The sequence below is a fragment of the Polistes dominula genome, unplaced genomic scaffold, assembly GCF_049000335.1.
Source record: "Polistes dominula isolate Pdom_NZ unplaced genomic scaffold, Pdom_raw_medaka contig_22, whole genome shotgun sequence".
NCBI classification, from domain to species: domain Eukaryota; kingdom Metazoa; phylum Arthropoda; class Insecta; order Hymenoptera; family Vespidae; genus Polistes; species Polistes dominula.
The window spans coordinates 456,595-473,310 of NW_028300966.1; the positions used below are offsets into that span (position 1 = coordinate 456,595).

A 16,716-nucleotide genomic window follows, 5' to 3' on the forward strand; every position below is an offset into this window, starting at 1 on the left:
GAGAGAATGAGGGGATAGAACTTGGCTTTTCAATTATCGAACTATCGAGACAGACAAAAGAGAGAGAGAGAGAGAGAGAGAGAGAGAGACGATTTCTAAGTAATAGTAGTAACTATGTACATTAGTAAATAAGAAGCATACGGCTTTGGCCATTTTACGTCAACTAACGAAAATTACTCTCCACGAATTTTCTTGTTTAAATATGTATAAATACGGTTCTTTTCTTTTCAATAATTGAACAGGGCACTTTGTTCTTTTTTATTGTTTTTCTTTTTTTTCTGCAGTTCTAATTTGTAAGAAAAAATTGCAAATTATTTTTCATTTTTGCTTACTACCCTTCCTGGAGTAACACGCTTACCACACCCGGGTATTTTGGACCCGGACCCGGACGAGAAAACTCGTTATAAAAAAGAAACTATTGCGTAGATTTACTTCAACATTTTTTTGTGACTTCTTTAATACTTATTTCAAAAAAGACTATATAGGTTTTATAGCTTTAAATTAAATTTAAATATGTTGAAAAAAATGACTCAAGTTGCAAAAAAGGTCGTCTGGGTCCGTTGGACTCAAGTGTGGTAAGAGAAGCAAAGCTTAAAGAGAAGTTCAATAATCATCGATGTTAAGAACGATTAAGTAATTTCAACGAAAAAAAAATATAATTTTTCGAAGTATTTATTGTCACGAAGGGCCACAAAGTTTTATGAATTCTTAATATCCGTCAAAAGTAATAATAGCATATTTTTTGTGTGTGCAAAAAGGAAAGAATTTCGTGTTAGAAGTCAAAGCCCAACACACATTAATATCAATCGATCGAACAAAATCGATAGATAGATTGTCAGAATAGTATTTTTCTTTTTTTTTTTTTGGATTTCATAGAAAAAGTGACGAGCTACTTTGAAAACTAGACAGTTTCTAGGAACGATCAATCATACCTAAAAACGCTTTTTCCAAGGGTAAACGACGTTTCAGGAATAATGGCAGCCATGTTGTCACATAGTAAGAACATCTGCTCAGTTTTCAATTCGAATCTATGGATATATATATATATATATATATATATATATATATGTATACGAAACGAGTCAAATTATACTAGCAATGAGTTTTTGAAAAATATGATCGTCGATTAATATAAAATAATATCATTTTTATTTGTTGTTTCACTTTACGATGCGTTGTTGATGTGTCGCATGAAGTAGCACATTATCGAAAAGGTACAAAATTTATCGTAGATTTATTCACAACGGTGATAAAAAAAAAAAAAAAGAAAAAAGGAAGAAAGAGAGAGAGAGAGAGATGGTAAAAGGACTCGTAAAATTGTCGACGATTATAAAACGATTTTCAACGAGCTCGCACGAGTAGCCCATAACCGCTGGGAATTTTGTAACTTGCAATTTACATCGGAGGAATCCTTGTGGTTTTTGATCACACGAGCTTTCCCAACGAGACCACATCGTTTTTCGCACGTTCTAAAGGGAAGAGTATATCATAAACGTTTACGAGGAGAGATATTATCGTCATAACTTTTCCTCTTTTTCAACCCCTCTCTTCCTCCCTTCTTCTTAATATATATATATATATATAACATAGGAACGACTACAAAATTCGAAGAAATGAATCAAATTCGTTGAAACAATCGCGTCAGGCGCATAGCCTTTGGGTAAATTCATTGTTTCGTGAGATTTCGTGATGACGAGGAGAAAGGGATGGAAGGGGAGGGAGGGCGGGGAGAAAAAAGTAAAAATAAAATAAAATAAAAAAAAAACAAAAAAAAAAACTAAAAGAAGAATTGCGTGTTTTTCGGTAGATTACGGCCGGTTTAAGGAAATAATGTCCAGCCTCTCGTTCGTTCTCTCTTCTAGGATAACCCCCTCAACCCCTCAACCCCCGCCCCGCCCCGCCCCGCCCCCCCCACGTCTCCTTCCTTTCCACAGAAAGAGAACAAATTAGGATGGCATTTTCGTTGGAGCATCCGGTGGTGCTCCAGGTAAAGCCTCTTAAAAGTCTCTCATAAAAAGCCCTTCTCTTTTTAGCCCCCTCTCTATCACTCTCTCTCTCTCTCTCTCTTTCTCTCTCTTTTTCTCGTTTACCTTTTTACGAAGGGTCTAAAGTATTTCTGCGACAGATTCCCAGTTCGCAGTCCATTGTTATCCTTGAAAATGTCAACGGTGGTGATCCTTGAGAAAAGGACTTTTTCTTCTTTTCACCCCTACACGAGGAGAAATCGGATTATCGGATTTGCCGATCGTTCAAGTGAAGTGGACCAAAGTAAAAGAAGAAGAAAACCGGAAAACGATGTCATACAAAATGTTCTCTTCTGAGTTTGACAGGTGTAACTGAACATCGGAGGTAGAGGTATTAAATATCATCAACTATTACTATGTAGAATCGTTCTTTTTTAACTTCTTTTAAAAGTCAACTTAATGCATCAAGATCGACAGTTAATGGTAGACAAGTTTGTTCATAATTTCTATTGGTTATGATCGATTTTCTTATATATTCAAATATATATTTCAAACTAGGGGTGCCTCGCGACGCGTTGCTGTGGCTCACAATCAGTCCAATACACACGTCTTATTATAAAATAATATTGCGAATTATAAATTGAGATATAAACTATCCTATCTTTCAAGTTGGATGCAATTGCACACAGTGTGCAAAAATTTGATTAAAATCGGTTCAGTAGTTTAGGAGTCCATTGCGAACAAACAACGTGACACGTACTTTGTCACTATTCAAATGTGAAACGAAGAAAGGAACGAGAGTGATAGAAACAGGTAAGAGACAGATATGTTAATAAATAAAAAGGAGAAGGTGCTACAAGTCTGCTTCATGAATTAGTGAAAAAATCGTTTGGAGTATAAGACCTCGTAGATCGAAAGGGAATTAATTATTGACACGTTATTGATCGAGTTTAAGAAATAACCCCATTGGTCCTGTACGATGAAACGAAGAATCATTTTGAAATAAAATACAAATTTGTAAAAGAATGAAGTTAGTGAATCAAAGGAAAACAACGTGAGAAGATGATCACCATCACTGAGAAAATTTGGAGAAAGGAATTCCTCCCTTTCCAAAAAAAAAAAAAAAAAAAAATAAAAGAAAGAAAAAGAACTAAAGGTCCTTCGTACGTGACGTAGAGTATCTTCGCACGTATCTTCCCTATGGTAGAATCCTAGAGGAAGTAAGCATCATGTTTCTTCCTACCCACGCATTCTGTCAAGTGGATCCTCTTCGGAGCACAAAGAAAATCAGACAAATAATTGGCTCCTCGGGTGCACAGGTAGGCAGGCGCAGCCAGCTAGCCCTGTTGGTTCGTTTCATTCTTGAGAACCTTGCGCAAGGACTATTGTGTGGAAGGACACTCGATACATTCGACACTCGAGAAGGAGGTGGAGGAGAAAGAAAAAAATATCTTTTTTTCTGTCAACGTATATCCAAACAATTTTCTAACAGTTTTATGGTGTTTTATTATTGTATCGAAAATACTATTTTTATCATGAGATATAATGATTATTATTTGGAACAATTGTAATTAATCCTTTCGTTACTACGGACCACTATAGTGGCCCTATTTTACATACGACGAACATCCCACAAACTGGACATGTAATTTTCATCAACAACAAAATTACCTAAAAATAAAATGCAATTTCGATGCTGCACGTATTAGCAGCCCGTACAGTAGAAATAGCACCATGGAAAATACGCCCGTAGCGAAACGGTTAAAATACTTGGACGTGTAAGGCGTGTATCTTTATCAAGGTCGCGTGTTAGTAATACTTTTTCTCAAATTTAATACGAGAAAAAGAGAGAGAGAGAGAGAGATGAACAAAGTAAAAAGAAAAAAGAACAGATTTCTGGTTACATTAATAAATATACTCGGCCTTTCACTTCGGTGTCTACGGATTTAATTACTTTTTTTTAGGTCGAATCGTAAATCATACCGACGGGAGTGTGCGTTCTTCCTGCCGAGTCATAAAATAAAGAGTTCAAGCTAAAACCTAGAAGGAGGGAACAACTTGAACACGTGTCGTCGAGTTGGAAAAGGATCCAATATTATATGCCTACTCGATTCGTGTCGAGAAAAGGAGAATGATGAGAGGAGGAGTAGGAGAAGAAGAAAAAAAGAGAGAGAGAGAGAGAAAGAAGTCTTTAAGAATTACCGACCCTGTCAAAACAGGTTGGATTATCCTGGATGATCTTGGATTTAGATTGGTATTTATACAATAATGGTCCTTTATACCAGCTTTTTGCTAAATTTTTCGAAAGCAATTATTAACAATATTTAAAGAAATAATTGTTCAGAGTACGATCAGACAAAATAGTTTCATTATTTTATTTTTCAGGTATAATAATAATACTTTGATCGTGAAACGTCGAAGAAGTTTTTCAAAATTGAAAAGAAAATGTAAGAAAAGAACTTGAGATTATATCTACATCTATAGAAGAGAATATTGTGGTAGATTTGAAGGTATCAGAGATGAGATTGGTTTAAAAGAGATGATGAGAAGAGAGTCAAAGATGGGAGTTTTTATCTTGCACTTAGATGCTTTGTTAGGTGCGACACCTTTCAAAATGGCCACTAATTTGTTCTATCGACAAGATCTCCGATCGATTTGATCCTACGCGAAGATACCGTCGAAAGGCGACGGTAGCGGTTGATCTTAAAAATTGATCATCTTTCTTCTCTACCTGCTAGTAAGATAGGATTGAGATTCCTATTCGAAAGAAGTAGAAATGATCTATCAACCTAAAGTAAAAGATCATGGAAAAAAAATCTTTTTTTTTTTGTTTTATCTTTTTTTTTTTTTTTGAAAATTGTAGCGTTCTCATTCCCTAGCTAAGGTACACCTATGAATAAAGAAATGGAACGATGGACTGACTAGTCACTTAGTTAATAATACTCCAAAGGAATAGTGTTCTGTATGTTCTGTAGATAATGGAATTGTCGGTAGTAATGTAAATACGTCAAACGAAGAGGAAGAAGAAAAAAAAATGCTCTGGCCTGAGACTCACCACATGTCCATGAGCGGGTGACTTGGCGATGGATTGCAGCTGCGGATAAAGTTGACCAGCCGCGGCTGGTGTCATGTCGGTCAGCATGTCGTTAGGTCCCTCGACACTTGGACCGTAGAATTAATCGATTCTTTAATTCACCAGAACAACGTGTTGAGTTTATTTTTTCCTCTTTTGCTCTTATTTTGTTATTACAAAAAAGAAAAGATAAAGGAAAAACAAAAAAGATCGCGGTTTCTGCTGCGTTTCTCTCTCGCGTTGTTTCTTTTATAGTTGTCGTCGTCGCAAATGGTGTCAACACATAGCACACGAAATCATGATGACGAAAGAACAACGACGACGGCAGAAGCCGAAGAACGAATCAAACAGGGTTAGATTACTTCTTTACTCTGGAGTGTGATTCGGCACGGGCTGAAGGAACGGAATGCGTGTGTACCGTCGGAAAAAAAGCTTGACTGGGAGCTGGTTGAAGGAACCGGTTAACGTGGTTCCCGCTCTTCGCCCCGTGATAGACTGCCGGCCAACCGAACGGCTTTCCCCGATCAGAGCCGGGGGAATGGTGCACGTCAGAGTAGGTAGAGTAGGTTGGTGAGGTTGGGGCAAGTTGGCTGTTCCGGGGGTGCCCCGGGCGAGGACGCAGTAGGCGTTCCAAAGAAACTAGAACCCGGCTGAATGGGCGGTACTCGAGGTTAGTCGAGTCCGCGCCCATGTGCGTGAAACAAGCCCCGCCTATTACAGGCTTACCTTAAATTCGACTCGATTCAAACCCCACTCCTAAACTCTAGGGAAGCCCCTACTCCTAAACATCGGACCAACCTCTTTCCATCTCCGTTGCGCCGAGTCGAGCCAACGAACCCTCTCGCGGGTTCTTTCTCGCACGAACGAACCGATTTATTCGTCAAATGCGCGCGCATACTACTCGAGCCGCCGTCGCCGTCACCGTCGCCGTCACCGTTGCTCGTCGTCGTTTTTAAAGGACGGAAAGGGAAAGAAAGGGAAGGGAAAGAGCACACGCGACGAACACTATCTCACTCTTTCTATCTGTATCTTTCGGTCCCGCTTGTTCGATCGAATCCTCCTCTCTTGTACTTCGTCATTCCTTAGTTCGCGGCTCTGTAACCCGGAGCCCTCCTCTATCGACGTTCACCCATAGTAACGGTATGCCCGTTGTCATTGTTATTTAAATATCGACGCACAAAACCATGTCCCGTTATTATTTCTCCTCGATGGGAATACTTTAAAGTATGTAGGTAGCTTATCTATATACAAGAAGTAAAACGTGTCTTGATATTTTAATGGAATCCTTAGCCCGTATATATAAAGTTAATGTACCATTTTGTACGGTATAATAATACTAATAATAATAATAATAATAATAATAAAAATAATAATAATGATGATGGCGAAACCCAGCCCGCTATGGAAAACTATTAGAATCTCGGATATCATAATGCCACCGCCTCGAACGATTCGCGTAAAGTTGCCCGAGAGAATCACCGCTATATATCGTCTCGTCTCGCGCCTAATGCGATTTTAATCGCGGAGTTTGAATTTCAAATGCTTATCGACTACATCTTATAAAGCGGAACGCTCGGTAAAACGTACGACGAAGAAGGAACCAATTATCATTCTTCGAACCATTGGCGTCTTCCTGCTGACTTTCGCGTTAACCTCGATCGAATCTTCGATCGATCAGATCATCGGTCATTCATTTTAACACTTTTTTCTTTTAATTCTTTCAAATAAGAGGTTTACAATTTTGAAGAAAAAACAAACAAATGAAAAATGAATATGAAAATTGACCTTTTTTTTCTATTGGTTGATAAATGAAAAAAAAAAAAATCCAAATTTCTGTTTAACTAATTCGACTGGAATTATAGAAATATTGAAGAATAAATAGAAGATAAGTGTCTACGCCAGTGATCCACGGTCACGACGTTGGACGAACGCGTCAGGCTCACATTAGGATCTAATTTTCCATAATGGAAGAAGGCTTCGGCGCCACTGCGGCGGGACGAGCATCTAATCGTGGTCCATTCATAACCGCTCTTCGTGCTCTTCCACCGACAACAACACCGTAAGAGAAGCTACGACGACGACGACGACGACGACGACGACGACTAGGTATATGTCCTGGCCAAGAAATTCTGCGGCCAATTTGCGCGTAATATCTCACCAATGGTGGTCGTCATCATCAATTTCTTAATGTTCAACCATAGTAGGTACGTAGTACCTAGTTCACATGGTAGCAATCAACAAAAACGAACGAAAGAAAAGAGATAATAAAATCAGACACACGATATATTTTATCTTAACTATTTTAACGATCAAAAGATATAGACGAGGGGGAGGGAGAGGAGAGGGGGGGGGAATCGACTTAAATCACCAATTCTTATTTCACATCTAGGCGAATGAGAAATTGTAAAATAATGTAACATAATTTTCGATAATAAAATGGCACCTTTGGAACGAGCCGATTTCCGTTCCAATCTCACGCAACGGTACTGCAATACAGGAAGAAAGGGCAATCTCAGAGAGGAAGAGAGAGAGAGAAAAAGATGATTTCGCGGAATGAGGGCAATCGGCATTACTTCCTTCTGTTTCTTTTTCTTTTTCAATACATAGTTGAAGGAGGCGATGATGCGTAGATCGCGTGCTAAAGGACCACAAAAGGTGCGATTCACCCTTAAAACGTAGGAAAACGTAGGATATGGTGGTGTGCGATGATGTCAGTGTGCGATAGTCAGCCGGAACAAGGGATGTTTTACAACTAGAGGCACGAATCGAAGGGCGTAAGGCCTTTTAACGTCGACTACCATCGAAAAGTGTGATGATGCTCGTTGGACCGTGCGAAGCAAACGCTTTTACGTAATATCCGCGAGGGGGTGGCTTTTGTGATCGTTCGAACGCACCTCCTAGCTGCGCGATATCACGGAAAATCGCATTCAATGAACCTTACACGCTTTTGCAATCCATTCTCATGGGAATGCTTGCTTTTGTATACGTGAATAAGTGGGCTCGCTCGTACATGTGTAACACGTTTGCGTTTGGAAAAAACGAAGCAAACCTTTGAGAATAGGATAATGTTCTTTCTTCGAGGGTGAGTGTGATAAAGAAAGAGATGAATAAAAAACGAACCGATTCCTTTCTCTCTATGACTATCCAATTGTAAGTATTTATTTATTTATTTATTTACTTACGTAAGAATTACGAATATTACAAACATGTTTAAATTTATCTGAAAGGATAATAACTGTGTGCACCGTTAATTGCTACGTTGTACTTTCCATGCAAATGATTAGCGGTAAGGTAGTAGTAGATCGTGGATATTATGATTGTTGATAATAAACGGTAGGAAACTGACTAAATAAATATCTTAAACGTGGATTAGTTAAAGGCATACACTTATATAATTGAAAAGTAACTTAATCGTCGAGCTTATTAAATAAGAATTCGTGGGACTTCCTTGATTCAAATCGATCGTATTGATCGAATGACGGGGCGGGGGGGGGGAGAGGGGAAGGAACCCGCCGATTCGAACATAGCCGATGAATCGACCGATGATCGTTATGAGAGTGCAGCAGGGTTGAAAGGGGAAAATGGGACCGAGGAGGGACCTTTACGGGGGCGGTTAATGACAGGGCGGCCTTGTGGAACGAAGATGGCCCGGCATCGAGAAAGAAAAAGATAGAGAGAGAAAGAGAGAGAGAGAGAGGAGAGAACCTCTTTATACAGCCATGTGGCCATCGGGAGTTGCTGATGGACTAATAATTACCTCGGGAACGAAGCATCGTCGTATAAAGCCGAACCCGAGACCATCCGAAAATGAAGATTCACCTTCAGCAGCTTGTAGATGAACACCGAACTTGTTCAAGTTCCTACCAAGTACTTAACAACGTGTACACACACGCATACATGTAAGTATCCCACCTTTAATCATGCTCGACTCCGTTAACTTCGATCGATCATCGATCTCTCATTTCCTTCGAATAATATGAGCGTCATCAGATGTAAAAGATAAAACATAAAAAAGAATCAATCCCCTCACTCTCCTCCTATCGGTTTTGTTAATACAAAATATACGATAATTTCTACCCGTATAATTCCATTAAATCTTCTTCCTCGCCGTTTGGATTTTAGCGAAGAATAATTCCGCTTGTTTAAAAATACTCAACACGTATTACTGCGTTAAACTCTGTCACTAATTGTAAGTTTCATAAATCAAACGTTTAGAAAGATAAAATGAGACAGAGGTAGGAGAGAAAGCGTCGATAATAGCATATATAGATTATTATTTGAAGAAAGCTAGGTAACTAAACTGTTTAATTTGTGGCACGCAATTTTAGATGCAACCTTAAAGCTTTTTCTTCTTCTCCCATGCTTTTTTTTTTAACTCTCTCTCTCTCTCTCTCTCACACACACACATCCTTGATTATCGGCATTCAAAGAGTTAAAAGTTTTCTCTTGTGAAAGACATAACGGTGGTATCCTATAATCTTCTTTTTTCATTGTCCTTTTTTCTTTACTTATATTCTTTTAATATTTTTTGTTTGTTTTTTGGTTTTGAGTAAGGGGTCAATTTCTTTTTTTCTTTATTCTTTATTCTAATCGATCACTCTCTAAATGCGAGCCACATAATTGTACCCTTCAGGTCTAAGCGGTTCCCCCCTATCCCCCTTTTTCACCCCACCGTCATTAATAGTCAAAAGAAAAAGAAAAAAAAACTATATCGAGTATCAGTATTATAAAACGAGTTACATCGATTTTGCATGTTAATAATTCTGAAAGAAATGAGATTTCAAGAATATCCTTGAGATATTTTCAAAGCAACAACAGTCAATCTTTCTCGACTATCTTTCTCTTACCATTTTAGTGATATTATCAAAGCTAACGAGAGAATATCAAAATTGTAGTAGCTCGACTGATTTACGAACTTGTACGAGAATGAACGACTAGATGGGTCGTTCTGGCTCATGTTTCTCTTCCTTTTAGCTTGACATACACTTACCCCACCTTCACCCCTCCTGCCACCAAACACAGATCAGATTTATGGAGTGTAAAAAAAAGTCGCGATCTTCTCCTACGATTGTCCTTGATGCAACGAGGATGATGAGCTTGCCAACAAATCGTCAATTAATAATCCAATGATAAAATTGAAATGTTTGAATAGAAGTAAGATATATAAGACAATGATTGAAATAGAAATAAATCGGAAAATGAATATTCCGAATTATCGGAAGAAAGCGTGAAAAATGAATGAGAAAGGTGGAAACAATTAGTCCGGTGAAGGACCCCCGACAAATTCACGCGCATGTTCCTTGGAAGTTGAGATTGCAAAATGACGTGCAAACTGAGGGACGCCCTCGTCCGCCTCCTGGCAATACGGTAATCACTATAATTACGTATCGAGCCCTTATATTAATATCCCCTAGCCACGTCTCTCTTTCTTCCGCTACCGCGTTCATTTCATCTTACTTTTTCTCTCTCTCTCTCTCTATCTCTCTCTTTCACTTTCTTTCACGTCACATTTCTTCGAGATCACACAAAATTCACTATTTTCTAATCTATTCAAGTAATTCGATCGATTATTTAAATTTAAATCGGAAAAGGAAAGTACGTACTGTTAGATGGCAACGAACGATGGCTACGACGACGAATCAATTTTTTATATTCTATCTATCTACCTATCCTATCTATCTACCTCTCTCTGTAACTTTAAAATCATTTGAAAATGTACATATAGGTGCTTTAAAGCTCATACGTAGTCAATATGTTCGCTTAGAATCTCGGTTAGTCGGTGTTCTTGTAACTGTTCGTCATTTAACCTTCTACGGCTATCGATTTCTCTTTGTCTTCCTTTCAATACGACGTGGCTTTAGACAAAGTGAATAATTCCCCAATAAGACGACAATTTTTCAATCACGTTTTGATAATACAAATTCCAAATTCATATTAAACGTTTTATTATAATTGTATATATTATATTTAATATATCAAATTATCGGAGATTAATATATCGAAGATTCCTATGAACCCTTGAACATTTCCCATAGTTTCTCCCAACTGCTGCTCCCGATACCCTTTATCAAATCCAATTTGGAAGATTCTGATTGACAATTGATTAAATTGAATTTCGCACGACAGCCGATGAATTGGCAGTGCGTTTAGGAGAATCGGTGCAGCGTGAAACGTCGTATTGGGAGATGAACAATTAACGAAGGGACGTACCCGGACCGCCCAGGACGTCAAATTCGAAGGGCACCGATCTCTGATCTGTTCGTTAGAGATCTGTCAAATATTGGCAGGTACTTCAGTTCCGTAAACATTAAATCGTCGGTATGACATTTGATTATTATTATTATTATTATTAGAAAAATATGATTTCTGATAAATTGTTTCTTCACACATGCATTTATATAAAAAGGAAGGAATCTTATTTTCCAAATGAGGAATATTACCTCCAAATATTCCGTATCTGTCGAAGGAACGTGATTCTGTTGGGAAGTTGTCGGCACCATTGCCATAACGTTCTGCGGATGAGCCGGATGCGGATATTGGTAAGCGCAATTCATATTGGACGATTTCAATTCAATAAAATGCACTTGAACGTCAACTCGTACTCCTGTAGTTTCTTCTCCTTTTACTCGATCGTTTCCGATCGAATATTTTTCTTGCGAAAACAGCGCCACTTTATCACACAAAATAATGTTCTGTCCCCGTTATTATCTTGTTCCTTCGATTAAAGTAAATGCATTGTTTTATAAATGACACACGCGTTAAGATTCGTTTGAACTACCAAATTCAGAATCGATGATAAAACTTTCCGTAGGATCTACGTCGAGATGAAGAATCCTCATCGTCGATCAAGAAAACGAGATAATAAGTAGAGTGTAAGTACACACGGAAGAAGGTAACAATTACGGAAGGGCAGGCGAATATGTGCGGCCCGCGAGGACCAACAATTATAACTGAGCTTTTTCGTCCCCCACGCGAGCAACGAGAAGAAGAAGAAGAAGAAGAGAGGAGCCGCCGACAGGAGGACGGAGGCGGATCTTTTGCTTTCCTCTCTCTCTCTCTCTCTCTCCCCCCTTTATCTCCCTCCCTCCCTCCTTCCCTTTCTTTTATTTCCCGTCGTCGACACGCACAAGTATCCTGTTACTTGTGTGTGCGTGCAAAAGAGAGTGCGTGAGTGGCCAGGGTCGTCCTGAAGGAACCTCGAGAAACGCGTTACCACCGTCGAAGGTGTCGGCTGGTGGGGAAGCCCGCCCCTCGCACCCCCTCCTCCACCACCTCCTCCTCCTCCTCCTTCTTCTTCTTCTTCTTTACTTCACTTCATCTTCTTCTTCTTCTTCTTCTTCTTCTCCTCTTTTCGAAGTATCCAACTCGCGATTGTCTAATCCGCGTGCCAACCCTAACGAACTTCTCTCTTTCTCTTTCTATCCCTTCCTACTTGAAGAAGGCTACGTCCTCCCTCCCATTGCTACACGGTCTGCACTTTCGACCAATTAAAACACGCTAGCGGTCACGTGGCTCGACCCCGCGAACAACACCGATGATACTCATCGTTTTCTCTCTCTCTCTCTCTCTCTCTCTCTCTCTTGCTGCCTTTCTTTCCTCTTCTTCTTACCTTCCTTCTTTTTTATTCTTCTTTACTTTGCTGCTTCTTTATTATACTTCGTTTTCTTTTTTCCCCGACATGTTCGCAAAAGGTCCTCTGTGTGTGTATGTGTGTATATATGTGCGTTGTACTGTGCACTAGCGTGGGAGATAAGAATATTTATACATATACAGATATATCATATGTTATCCATGAAAATGTTTTCTCTCCCAAGCAGAATTTCAATTACCTATCCTACTCTACATCACATCTTTGCTAACGAACTCGCTTGATAACAAATTGACTCGTGTAAATTTGAAGTTACGAACCATTTCGAGTCACCTGTGTGCACGACTTTATAGTCTACTCTTATTGAATTCTGATCTTGATCGATCGTATAACGTGTAAGCATAATCTTTAACATACTCTGTCAATTCTTGACTCTCGTAGTCAGAAGTTTTTTTTTTTTCTTCTATCGATCGATAAATCTCGACCGGTTGATCAGCTGCAACCAAGGCGACATGATTATATCACTGTCCCAGTAATTAAAGTCATTAACGTCGTAGGGATACCTACTAAACGTTTAAGTAATAATTTAGAAAGGTGGATATATACTTTCTTTCTTCTTTTTTTTTTTCTTCTTATAAGACGACATAAATTCAGTGTTACGATGCAATTTTCTGAGAGAGGGCACACACCACCACGTGGCGAGAGACTGCCGTTGCTCTGGAATACCTTACTCGTACCTCCTTTCTCGTGGTTCGACCAATTAAAACTCTCCCCGGTCATGTGACCGCGAGCTCGGAGTCACGTGACGCGATGGCAGCAACCATCCGACGAAAGAACAATACAAAACCTATGTTGAAAAAGATCTCCCTTGAACTTCCCTTTAGATCTTTCTTGCCATTCCTATTTTATTGTTTCCTTTTTTTCCCCCCAATTATTTATTTATTTATTAAGAATATTCATGAGAAATAAAAACAAATCTTAGGATAACTCCTTTCAATTGATTGAATATTCTACGGTCTCGATTTGTTTCTATCAAATGACTGACATAAGAGAACACATGAGTAATGTGACATTTAAACGTAGATTGCTGAAGTTGCTTTCTATTTCTCTGTCTCTCGAGAAATACTCGTAGGCGAAACTGTTACATGTTGCAGGAAGTAAAAGTTAAGAAATGATATTTTTTTTTTTTCAAATATCCTTTTTAAGAAGTTTTCCCATCTATCACGAGATCGACATTTTTCTCACTGACTCATGTCAGTGTCGAATAAATATTACTTCGAAAAGTTAGAAAAGTATGCATTTCGTGTAAAAGAGAAATAATAATCGTTGACGATGAATATTCATCGGCCGTATTTACTTTAATGAAAGATTTTTAGCTTGACGAGAACAGGGTGCACATATTACCATTATCGTCATTCGTATGAGAACAGACATGGACGAAGACGAAGAAGGAATACGAAGATGACAACACGCACAAGGAAATTTCTGTAGCTCGTTACACTCCTCGCGAATGAAAAGATGTTATTGTGGTAGTGGTGCTGCTACTTTTGCTTGGTTCATTTCTTCGCTTTTAACGATCTCTCTCGTCTCTTCCATTTCGTTAGAACTCTCTTCTTATACGGCTCATTACGAAACGGCATTTCATGCCTTTAGCATGAAAATCGTTTCTCGTTAGAGGTTGCCCATCTCCGATAAAGTTCCATCCATTCGATTGTAGTTAAACCGTAACAAGTTGGCGTTTTCAAGTAATCACGTGTTTTTTCTTTTTTTTTTTTTTTTTTTTTTAACATCGACTAAATTTATAGGATGAGAATAAGAAACCACGAAGAACCAATAAGAATGAAAAGATACAACTGAAAAAGAGATTACTACGAACAACAGATGATGGGTTATCTCGTGTTTCCAATATCGAAAGGATTGTAATACGAAGTCGATAAAAAAAAAAAAAAAGGAAAAAAAAAGAGGATCCATTTAAAAGATTTGATATTTCCGTATAAATCAGTCGAATCGTTTTACGATCGGCAAAGAAATCGTTCGTTCGTCGTTTTTAGATGAGAGCCTTGGGTGAACGCTTGATCGCCGATGAATGGACTCGTATTCTTCTCAACGAATGGCATATAATACTTACTCTACGTAGTAGTGCTTCTCTCTCTTCTTGTAATACGATACAGTGGGAACGGAGTGTGATCTCCATTGAGCGGCAAGAATGTTAGGAAAAGGACTCAAAGGATTGTGTCTCGATGGCGCCCGACAAAGTTCCCTTCTTCGAGCACCAAAGTAAGCCAGATGAGAACTCGAGACATCAAGGTACCCAAACGCCGACGATTATATACTCTAGTTTTTTTCTTTCTTTCTTTCTTTCTTTCTTTCCATTTTCTTTTTTTTTTTTTTTTGCTTGCTTCTCTTTCTTTCCAAAAAGAAGGACCCAAAGACACACGATTATTTTCTAATCGTATTATTTTAAATACATTTCATTTATTTGTCTTCACAGTTATTCCAATAATCATCTCATAAATTTGATCGATCTATCGATTCGTATGTGATTACTCGAATAAAGAAGAAGAAGAAGAAGAAGAAGAACCCCTCATAAATTTAGACCTTTTTTACAGAAAACCAAATGCACGTCGGTTAAAAGGAAGCGTAAACAAAATAACCATTGACTTATTAATGTTAGATAATTGATCTGAAACTCGTTTCTGTCCATTCATCTATTTTTCTTTTCATCTTTTCCTATTTCTAGTTAGGCAGAGACCCCAAATAATCGTATCCCTTAAAGTTCAGGGGCCAGGTGGCGCCAATGAATTTTTCCAAAAACCACGAAGTATAAAACGTCGATCGTGTTAGGGGATGATAAATGGTGGTGGTGGTGGTGGAGCGGCGAACGAAAGGGCAAACAGTTTTTTGAGATATAGGGTACGTGGTAGAAAAAGAAAAGAAATGAAAAAGACAAGGATGATGATGATGATGATGATGATGCTTTATGAAAAATCATGTCTGCCAGAAATACTACGAGTTTTCTTCTTGTTATTTTTGTTGGTTGTATACTACAAAAATGGAAGTATATGAAGCTGCCAGAGCCAGACGAAAGGACGAAGGAAGGAAATAAGGAAAGAAGGAAGAAATGAACGGTCGTTTCTTTCGAGCATGGATGGACGGACGTGCGCTCTGTTATTATATTCTACTCTCTCTCTCTCTCTCTCTCTCTCTCTCTCTCTCTCTCTCTCTCTCTCTATCTATTCCCTTTCTTTCTCTCTTTCTCTCTTTGTAAATGTCTCGAGAAAAGAGAGAGAGAGAGAGAAGAGCAGACAACGTTACCGACAAGAGAAAGAATAATAGCCTCCTTCTACTTTGGCCACGGTCTACAATTAAAAGTCGCGCGCGCCTTTTGAAGGGCGGGAAGGGTTCGTTCGTTGCGCCAACTAATCGACTGGGGCATCCTACGAACGAATGAACGAACGATTGCACCAAGTCAGAGATTCAAAAGGTTACACAGTGGATAGGGAAGAAGAAGAAGAAGAAGAAGAAGAAGAAGAAGAAGGAGAAGGAGAAGAAGAACTCGTCGAAAATTCAGCAAAGTTTCTTCTTTTAGGGAAGCAAGCAAGCAATCAGGCAACCAGGCAGCCAGTTTCTCCTCTCCGGAAGGAGGAAACATTCGTTTCGTTTGGGACGATTGGAGAAAAGGACAAAAAAATAAAGAATGGAAAAAAATGGAAGGGAATACGAAGGTAGAGAGGAGAATGGGAAACGTCGTTGAACCTAAAGTACCATTTAAATGCTCGAGTTATAAATAACGAGCAAAAGCTCCCTCTCACCACCCCTCTATCCCTCTGCCCGTGCTCTGAATCACGCGAAATAAATTCTCCTCTTGGGATTCTTTAAATAATGCGAAAGACCCGCCGCCGGACGTGTTTCGTCCGTTGCAAAAAGGACGAAGTAAGTAAGTAAAGAAGGAAGGAAGGAAGGAAGGAAGGAAGGAAGGGACGAATGAACAAAAGTAAAGAATAAGAAGATCTCGACAATGGTAAAAGCTGCGATCTTAAGGTGGAGAGCAGAGCCACCCTTATGTGATATCCGAAGACAGTGAGTCTGGT

General features: G+C 38.9%; 1 protein-coding gene across 1 annotated transcript in view; it reads right to left on the reverse strand.

The window, feature by feature from the left end:
* Positions 1-11,729, reverse strand: part of Sp1 (transcription factor Sp8) — a 33,354-nt gene extending 21,625 nt beyond the window's left edge. The window contains 1 exon segment of the mRNA XM_089173152.1: positions 11,478-11,729. Within this exon segment, the coding sequence (XP_089029278.1) occupies positions 11,478-11,591 (114 nt within the window). The 5' untranslated portion in view covers positions 11,592-11,729.
* Between the last annotated feature and the right edge of the window lie 4,987 nt (positions 11,730-16,716).